This window comes from Sciurus vulgaris, assembly GCF_902686455.1.
Source record: "Sciurus vulgaris genome assembly, chromosome: 15".
NCBI classification, from domain to species: Eukaryota; Metazoa; Chordata; class Mammalia; order Rodentia; family Sciuridae; genus Sciurus; species Sciurus vulgaris.
The window spans coordinates 53,628,043-53,638,505 of NC_136476.1; the positions used below are offsets into that span (position 1 = coordinate 53,628,043).

Sequence of the window (10,463 nt, forward strand, 5' to 3'; positions counted from 1 at the left end):
AACTCAGGACCTTGGACATGCTAAGCAGGCATTCTACCACTGAGCTGCATCCCCAACCTCTACAGCAGTCTTTTTTTTTTTTTTTTTTTTTTTTTTTTTTTGAGTCAGGGGATTGAACCCAGGGGCCCTTAACCACTGAGCCACATCTCGGTTCTTTTTTTGTATTTTATTGAGAGACAGGGTCTCATTGAGTTGCTTAGTGCCTCGCTTTTGCTGAGACTGTCTTTGAACTCACAATCCTCCTGCCTCAGCCTCCTGAGCTTCTAGGATTACAGGCACATGCCACCACACCCAGGCTTTCCATAGCGTTCTTAACAGATACTCATCTGGCCGCTTTGGGAACATTTCTTCTAACAAGGACTTGTCTTGCTCTTTTATTTGGTGATTATTATAAACTAACCTGCCACTTTGTAAATTACACCTATGTATTTGTAACCCACTATTCTAAACACTTTATCTATACTCACTCAGTACTCAACAACCTTTCTATCACCCACATTTTATAGATTAGGACCCCTGAAACACAGAAGGCAAAGGTGCCCAAGGTCATACAGCTTTTAATAACAAGAGACCAGCAGTTGATCCCACTTGCTCAGCTTTTACCACGTATTTCCTCTTAATATAAGTAGAGTCTTTACACATAATAACAGAGCCTACCCTCAGGTTCATCTTAGTCATCAATTTTTGGGTACATTGTTCCATAGTTAAGAATTTAAGGACTGGGGATGTAGCTCAATGGTAGAGCACTAGTCTTGCATACAGAAGTTCCTAGGATCATTCCCCAGACCCCCAGCACCACAAAATAATAATAATAATAATAATAATAATAATAATATAGCTCTTCCATTATTCAGTTTATATCTCTCTGAATTGTTCACACCAATATCTTAAGAGTTTTTTTTTATTTTTTGTTTTGTTTTGTTTGTTTTGTACTAGGGATTGAACCCAGGGCTGTCCTACCACTAAGCTACATCCCCAGCCCTTTTTATTTATTTATTTTTTATTTTGAAATAGGGTCTTGCTAAGTTGCTGAAGCTAGCCTTGAACTTTTGCTCCTCCTGCCTCAGCCTTCAGAGTTGCTGGTATTATAGAAGTGTGCCACTGCACTTGGCTCTTGAGAGATTTTTGTAGATAACTTTTTAAAAATAAAATGTAAGTATCAATGGAATTCTCCTGATCTACCAGTTTAATAACACTTTCAAAAAGTAAGATGTGAGCTGTGGGTTTAACTCAGAGGTGCAGCCCTTGCCTAGCATGCATGAGGTCCTGGGTTCTAGCCCAGCACCACTCAAAAAAAAAAAAAAAATGAAACAACAAACAGAAAATTATTTGTTAAAAAATGAAAATAAGATCAGTTTGGCACAAACTTTTTTAAGACAGATTTTTTTTTTATTGAGATGTCAATGAATAGCTAAGCAGGTGTTGAATTTTGAATTTTCATGAAGTGAAAACCACCACTGAGCTAAAGAAAGAAACATTACCAGAGCCCATGGGCTGCCTACTCAAAAGCTGCCTCTCCATGATCCGTGAAAAGAAGGTAGTTAGCTAACAGACACAATGGCAATTACCTAAGTTCAACTAGCTCTCTAAAGAATCTGGATGGAGAGAACAGAAGTTTGGCCAGTTGGATGTGAGAGGAAAAGGGACATGTTAAAAACATAGGCACAGATATACTATAAGAGGTGAAACAGGTGGGTTGCAGGGAAAGAATCCATTCCCCGACTTGTCTTGGATCCTGAACTGCTTTCTGATTTCAATCCATCTGTATCCTTAAAATAAATTCTCTTTTTCTTAAGATGTCATATTCCTTGCAATCAGAAGATACTAATACAAAACTGTAAGCCAGGGAGAATCTCCAACCATTATTTTGATCCCCAACTCCAATTTATTGGTAATAGCTGCCTGGAGAACTGTGTCAAAAATGAACTCTGAGCTGGGTGTGGTGGCACACACCTGTAATCCCAGCTATTTGGGAGGCTGAGGCAGAAGTAGTGCAAGTTTCAAGGCCAGCCTGGAACTCAGTGAGACTGTCTCAAAATAAAAATAAAAAAGACTGGGGATGTAACTCAGTGGGAGGTCTTCCCTGGGTTTGACCTCCAGTATAAGAAAAACAGAGGTACTCTGAGATAGAGTAAAAGTTTAATGGAAAAGAGTACTTTGATGCCTGTCATGTTGGTTTTTTAGGGGAATGCAAGGGAGGCAGGGATGGTGCTACCTATTTGCCATCACTGCCCTGAGCATGAGGAAATCAATCAAGAGGTGGGGAAAAAACTAAGCAACCAATTACCATGTTAAATGGATATTTATGTTAACAAACATCTTTACTTTAGCTATCCTTCTCACCCTGTTCTATACCTTCGTCACCACCCTTTTAATTGCCAGAGTGTCTAGTATAGTGTCTAGAGTATAGTATCCAGGTAGAACACACAAATCAGCTATCGCTGCATAAGCCACATTGTTTATAGCCTCCCCAGAACAAAGAATTGCTCCTATTGCACTGAGGAGCTTTATGAGGCTATAATAAAGCTACACTAAATGAAGAAAGTGATTCTTTTCCCCTAAGAAAAGCATTTAAGGATCAAGGATTAAGATCACATTGGCAGGGCTGGGGTTGTGGCTCAGTGGTAGAGCGCTTGCCTTGCATGTGTAAGGCACTAGGTTTGATTCTCAGCACCACAAATAAATAAATGTCATTAAGGGTCCATCAACAGCTAAAAAAATATTTTTAAAAAAGATTACATTGGCAAGAAATAATTCAGTAAAATCCTAAACTATGTGTGTCAACTTCAGGTTTGTAAGACCATGAGATTAAAAGGTAAGGATTTTTGTTGTTATTGTTGTTGTTTGGTACTGGATATTGAACTCAAGGATGCTCTACCCCTGAGCTATGTCCCCAGCCCTTTGTATTTTTTATATTGAGACAAGGTCTCGCTAAGTTGCTGAGGCTGACCTTGAACTCAGCCTTCCAAGTCATTGGAATTATAGGTGTGAGCCATCATGCCTCTCAAAAACCATGCTTTCAAATGTGCCAATTAAGATACTCATAACTGGAAGAGAGGTCTTTTTGTAACTCAGATTTCAGGACCATTTAATCACTAATCAGTTACTAATCAGTTTATCATGCCAGCCAATCAGATTTTTACAATACCTGTGATGATAAACCATCTCCATGCTAGTTTTCCCAATTGTAAAAGAGAGATAAACATCAATATGACTTTGTGTTTATTTTTGTGAAATATTGTCCTTATATTGGGATTTTAAAATGTATTTTTTCTTTGTGGGCTATGAAGATAAATTATTTTATTATCTGGCTACTAGGGAAATGATGTAAGCCAGAGAGTATTCAGTCATCCCTGACTAATGGAGGTTCACAAAGTTTAATTAGCACAACTATTTCAGAAGGACTGGAAATGTGTTAAAAGCTAGTTTGCCTTTAACTTTGACTCTGTTATAAAAAGTGTGTCAACACAATTATGATCTAAAAATAACTGCTCCTTGGCCAGGTGTGGTGGCACACTCAGGTAGTACCAGTACTCTGGAGGCCCAGGTGGGAAGTTCAGTTGAGCCTGGGAGTTTGAGACCAGCCTGGGTAACACATCAAAACAAAACAAAACCTGCAGGAATGCCTAAGACACAGCCAAATATTCATAATTAATATTTAATAAGCCTAAGCATGAACATAGCCCTCAACCTCTCTGTCCTCATGTTTTTAACACCCCGACTCTGGAACAAACCTAATCTTCTCTTTCTTTTTAGGTACCAGGGATTGAACCAAGGGGCGCCTTACCACTGAGCCACATCCCCAGCCCTTTTTGGTTTTTATTTAGAGACAGAATCTTACTAAGTTGCTTAGAACCTCATTAAGTTGCTGACACTGGCTTTGAACTTTCGATCCTCCTGCATCAGCCTCCTGAGTTGCTGGGGTTACAGGTGAATGCCACTGCGCCCGACCTGATCTTGTCTTTCAGATCATTTGTTTTTCTTTCTTACAACTCTCTTATGATTATGCTTCTGTCCTTGGTCCTTTATATACTCCATCTTTCAGAATTTGATTCACTCATTAAGTTTTCTATTTTTTACTTCCATGTAGATAATTCCTTGGATACAAACTTGCCTGACCTTTCCTTCCAGGGCTTGATCTGTCTCTTCAATTGCCTGCTAAATATCTCCTCACCTCACACTCAGTACATATATGTAAAATGTAGTTCTGTTTTTTTTCTTCTTCTTGATTTCCCTATTTCTTTCAATGGCACTAATGTGTCACTTTCATCCAAACTCAGATTCATCTGAGTCATCAGAATCATCAAAGTCGTCTTTTATTTCCACAATCCCAGAGGGCTGGGGACTCGAACCCAGGCCTCCAGCATGAGAGGCAGGCACTCTACGAGACAAGCTATATGGCCAGCACTCAAAGTCGTCTTTTAATCTTTACTCAGTCTATTTCTAACATCTAATCCTTCAAATTTATTGACATGTTTCCTGCATATGCTTTTTCCTTTCCAGTCTACCATCTTAGTTCAGGTCTTTGCCTTTGTAAGTCCTTAATTCTGAGATGCCTACTTTTTTAATGATTTTACATACCAAAAATCAAACTTTACCTTATAATCAGTGTATAGGTTTAGTGTAGGGTTTAATTGCAAAAATATCCTCTGTTAATAATATCTCAAAATTGTTCTAAAAAATAGGAACCAAGCACAGTGCTGAATGCCTATAATCCAAGTGACTCAGGAGGCTGAGGCAGGAGGATCACAGGTTCAAGACCAGCCTTAGCAAGGCCCTAAGCAACTCAGACTCTATCTCAAAATAAAAAGTAAGAAGGGCTAGGGATGTGGCTCAGTGGTTAAGTGAATCTGGGTTTAATTCCCAGTACCAAAAAAAAAAAAAAAAAAAAAATTTAAACTGGTATCAAACACCTAGGTTACTATGTTTCTGTTTGTTTTTCTGCCAAATTCCCTTGCTCTTCTAACCTGTCCTGCGTACTACTATTTTATTAATCTCCTTAAAAGACTGCTTTCAGGGAAACTGCTTTTAAGCAAGGAAATAATCAGTGGTTCCCCATTACCAGCTGGATGAAGTAAACCTAGGAGATCAAGTTTAGCATTTAAGATCCATGATCTTTTGCTGGTCTTACCAACATTATTTCCCTACCCATCCTGTGTCCTGAGCACTTCCTTCTCTGCTTTGTGTCATTTCTCCGTCATCACCCCCATGAGAAGTCTATTCTTTGTCTCTGCTACTTGCACCTTACTCTGACTTCAAATCCTCTCTCTGTTCAGAAGCCTAATCTGAACACTCTAATCCCCAAATAATCCTTCCTCCTCTGACTTCCTGTAGCACTTAGCTTGACTACCCATTTCATACTTAGTATTAAATATCTGGTGTCTCTGAATGCTTGTGACTGTAAAGTTATAATTTATATACTATAAGGAAACAGTAATATTAGTCATCTCACTATATATGACCTATTTCTTTAATCAGATCTTACATTGCTTAAAGTTAGCCCTGTTAGGTATGCTTGTCTCACTGATGCACAGAAGCAGTCAAGGGTCAAATGTTTTCTCTCATATGTGGAAGTTATAGCAAAATCAGGGAAAGAAGGTAATAGAGGGCATCAGATATAAATGTATAGGGAAGAACAGTGGATAAGAAGGAGATTGGGAAGGAGAGAGGAAGGATGGGAAAGGGGAGGAACTATGGAATGAATTTAACAAAATCACATGATATGCACATATATAAATGTACCACAGGGAATTTCACCTTCACATATGTGTACAAAGTACCTACTGAAAATAAGTAAATTGGGCACAGTGATGCATGCCTGTAATCCCAGCGACTTGAGAGGTTGAGACCCTGTCCCTAAATAAAATATAAAAAGGCCTGGGAGTGTGGGGATGTGGCTCAGTGGTTAAACACTCTCAGGTTCAATCCCCAGTATAAAAAATAAATAAAATAAAAAGGGCTGAGGATATGGTTCAGTGGTAAAGCACCTCTGGGTTTAGTCCCCAGTACCAAAATGAACAAACAATCCAAAGGAAGATGAATGAAGGAAGGAGAATGGGGAGAAAGGAGGGAAGGGAAAACAGGGCAGGGGGGAGAGGAGGGAATGGGGATTGAAATCAAATTCCATGCATGTATGATTTTGTCAAAATGAACCCAACTACTATGAATAACTATAATGCTCTAATTTTTAAAAAAGCAGTCAATAAACATTGACTTAAAGGAGGATCACATCATTTACCAAAGACTCATTGTCATCCCTCTTCTTTCCTCTATGGCTAGCCCACATGGCTTGTATTCAAGTTCCCCCATCCATCATCCTCCACCATCAACGCTTATAATCTTAGTAGTATAATACCATTGCTCAGTCTTTGTAATGAATCAAGTTTAAAAGAGCCTGGTGAATTGAAGAACAAAAAGAAATTTAGAAATAGTATAAGGTAGATACAAGGAAGCAGAAAGTAACTAGAGACGTGGTTGAAACAGAGTGAGGCCAGGTCAGCAGGTGCCCTGCATGACGTCAGATACAGAGGCCAGGCTTTTCCTCACTGAAATTGAGAGCAGGGTTTTTTTTGTTGTTGTTTACTGTTTGTTTATTTTGGTACTGGGGATTGAACTCAGAGGCACTGGATCACTGAACCACATCCCCAGCCCTATTTTTTGTATTAGAGACAGGGTCTCACTGAGTTGCTTAGCACCTCACTATTGCTGAGGCTGGCTTTGAACTCGTGATCCTCCTGCCTCAGCCTCACGAGTCACTGGGATTATAGGTGTGCACCACTGAACTGAGCCCAGCTAAGAGCAGTTTTAATCAGAGAAGTTACATATTCAGATTTGCTTAATTAAAATTACAGATGGTGGATTGGAAAGAGGAGGAAGGACTAGCTGAAGAGATAGATACCCATTAAGGATAATATTCCAGGACATTCCAAAGCCAGGCTGACCTCTGTACCCCCACACTCCCAGACTGGACACACAGTAGTTAGCAACAAAAAAATAAACGAAGTGATAGTAGTGGGAAGAAAGAGGATGGAATCAAAAGAATGTGGAGAATGACTAGAACTTGTGGAGAGATGATAGTGACGGAATGATGAAAGAGAATGAAGTCTCTACCTCGACTGGCAACACTGTTATCTGAAACAAGGTGAGTGGATTTGGGGATAAACTAGAATAACAAACTCCAATTAACAAACTCTAAAATTAGCAAACCAATTTTGGATATGTTGAGTTTGCAGCACCTATCAGACTTTTTCATGAGATTAAGGATCTGGAAAAAGATATGATTTGGAGATAAAGGTTTGTAATAGGCATGATTTATTCCATAAGTGTTACATCTGTTTGAAAAACACTGCTCACTCTTAGCCCAAGGCACCCAACTATATTTCTTACCCTACCTGTTTCCCTGGATTTTTCTGCCCCTGACTCCTAGTTTGTAACATTTTTATTCTTCTTCTTTTTTCATCAGTTTTTTTCTTCACATTTTTTTACTGGTGCATTATAGTTGTTATCATACTCTTATTCTTTTTTCATATATTTTTAAAAAATTGTTGATGGACCTTTATTTTATTTATTTATGTGCAGTACTGAGAATCGAACCCAGCGCCTCACAACATGCTAGGCAAGCACTGTACCACTGAGCCACAACCCCAGCCCTCATACTCTTATTCTTGATCAATTCTTTTGTAGTATAGTCAGCCTCTGGTACCTACGTGTTCTGTATCCACAAACAACTATGAGTCAAAATGTTCAGGGGAAAAAACTGCATCCATATTGAAATGTACAGACTTTCTCTTGTCATTGTTCTCTAAATAATACAATATAACAACTATTTACAAAGCCTTTACATTGTAGTAAGTATTATAGGTAAACTAGAGATGATTTAAAGTATATGGGAGGATATATACGGATTATATATTGTTTTATAAAAGGGACTTGCACATTCACAGATTTTGATATCCAAGGGAGTCCTGGACCAATCTCCCATTGGATACCTAGGGACAGCTGTACTTTACATATAGCAGCTGCCCAAGTCTTAGACAATTAGACTCTCAGACATTATTAAATTTAATTTAATAAGGTGTAAAGTTCTGTTCTGGGTTCTGGAAACCCAGGAACTTCAGTCTGATGTGCTCCATGTTAAACATTCAGTCATGCTCTCCTGGCCGTGTTCCCTCTTTTCCAACTCATATTTTCCCACCTGCCCACACACCTATCTCACCTTTCTGCCCTCTAGCTTCTCTTCTCTTAAGCCTTTCTTTTTTCTTTCCTCATTTTTTATTGGTGCATTATAATCATACATAATGATGGCATTTGTTGTTACATATTCACACATGCACGCAGTATAACAATAGAATAACAATATAATTTGGCCAAATATGACTCTTAAGCCTTCCTTTATATTGTTGGTCACTACCTCATTCTTGAAATGTACTATTTCCTGCACTTCTGAGACACCTGATTTCCTTTCTACCCACAGCCTCTTTGGCTACTATACTTCTCAAATCCTTTTAAAAAGTTATTCTTTCCTAGGATTCTGTATTTAACTTTCCTTGTATCTCATTTAATATTCCTCCAAACTTCCTCATGCACTTAAATTGTTGCTAAATCTGAATCTCTAGCCCAGTCTTTGGCCAAACCCAATAACCGTTTATAGGACAAACTTATTGGAATGTGTCCCATAGGCGCTTCAGATCAACCTGTTCAAAACTAAGTTTTTTTATTCCCTAGAAACCTGGACTTTCCTGCCAATTCTCATTCTCAGCAAATTGTGTTATCATTTACTCAGTAACCTGAGAGCATCTTTGACATCTCTCTGTCCTTTATCTCACATTCAGCATACCATGTAATCATATCAATTTTGCATTTTTTAAGAGAGAATTTTCTGCAAGAGAAAATGGTATGATTGAACATAATAAAATGAGAATGAGACTAGCATAGGAGGAGATCAGCCTGACAGGAGAAATGTTTCATTGAAGAATATTAAAAAATATAACTGGATTTTTAAATGGGAGAGTACCTTAGAAGGTAATTTGAAGATCACACAGAGACTTTCAGAGCTGATGTGCTCAGAGAATCTGCCAAATATTAGGCAGGTGAATGAAATGGTCATTTTAAGCTGCAATAAAAGAAAAGTGAGCAGGGTGCAGTGGCGCACACCTGTAATCCCAGGAGCTCAGGAGGCTCAGGCAGGAGGATTGCAAGTACCAAAGCCAGCCTCAGCAATTTAGCAAGGTCTTAAGCAACTTAGTGAGACCCTGTTTCAAAATAAACTATAAAAAGGACTGAGGATGTGGCTCAGTGGTTAAGCACCCTTGTGTTCAATCCCTGGTACCAAAAAAAAATCATAATAATAATAAAGTGAGTCACTGAAAAATAGGTGGAGAGAGACAACCATTTCTTGGTAGATTTCATCAAAGACATGATGAAAAAAACTTACACCTTCCAGCTAAAAGCTCAGAAAATTCAGAAAATCTGACTGTGAGTTTAAATTTAATACTAAAAAAGAAAAATAAATTCTCATTGAAGAAGGCAAATTGAAATTAGCTCTGTTACTGCATCAGTGCTACAACTAAATGTAAATTGTTGGAAATAATTCAGGAATGTCAAATTTGAGAAGTTCTTATAAGCCATTCCTTGACTATAGATGATCTTAAAATGTGATATTGGAATGTGATGATTTCTTAAAATGTATGAATATTCATTCACATGCCTCAATAAAAATTTAGGTTAAATAAACTACATTTTATGACACACTATATGATTCATTTATATATGGCTAAACGTGGCAACTTCCTTTTATTTTGGCTTAGATACTAATAAACTCAGTGTAAATGCATCTCCCTCCCATATGGTCAGTGAAATAACTAGGGGAAAAAGATATAAACTAGGAAGTTCTACATGCCATCTTTCAAAAGAAAAAGAAAATATTAAAATAGTTGCAGCAAACACTGAACTCTTTGGAAATAAACTGTATTTATGAAGCAGAGAATTGAAAAAGTAAAAGTAAACCCATTGTATCGGATGAACATGTCAAGAACCTGGAGGAAAGAGTTTATTTCCTTTCCATTTGGAAATGCAAAGAGGCAATGAGTTTCAGCACAGTTACTGAGAAACAATAGCAACCACAGAATGACTAACCTGAGTTAGCAGTAAAAAAAAAAAAAAAAAAAAAAAAAAACCCAAGAAACAAAAAACAAATGACATTAAAAAAATAATGGATGTGATAGATTTAAAACCAAAGCTTCCTTCTTCCTTCTTATAATTTCCCCCTTTTTTCTGATAGCAGCATCAGTAATAAAGCTCTCCAAAATTGCTACATTACTTACATGAGGTCCTAGATAGCAGGACTCCCTCTGAAGATCCACGTTGGTGTCCATCCCATAGAACAAGCTTTGTACCAGATGTGGTGTGAATTAATGGGCAGAGCAGCTGTTTGTTCTCTTGGTTCAGCTGTCACTGAACAGTCA

General features: G+C 38.0%; 1 protein-coding gene across 1 annotated transcript in view; it reads right to left on the reverse strand.

Moving 5' to 3' along the window:
- The window catches only part of GNE (glucosamine (UDP-N-acetyl)-2-epimerase/N-acetylmannosamine kinase), a 54,705-nt gene extending 44,242 nt beyond the window's left edge, over positions 1–10,463 (reverse strand). Inside the window, exon 1 of the mRNA XM_079113527.1 lies at positions 10,323–10,463. Coding sequence (XP_078969653.1) covers positions 10,323–10,373 — 51 coding nt within the window. The 5' untranslated portion in view covers positions 10,374–10,463. The remainder of the gene's footprint in view (positions 1–10,322) is intronic.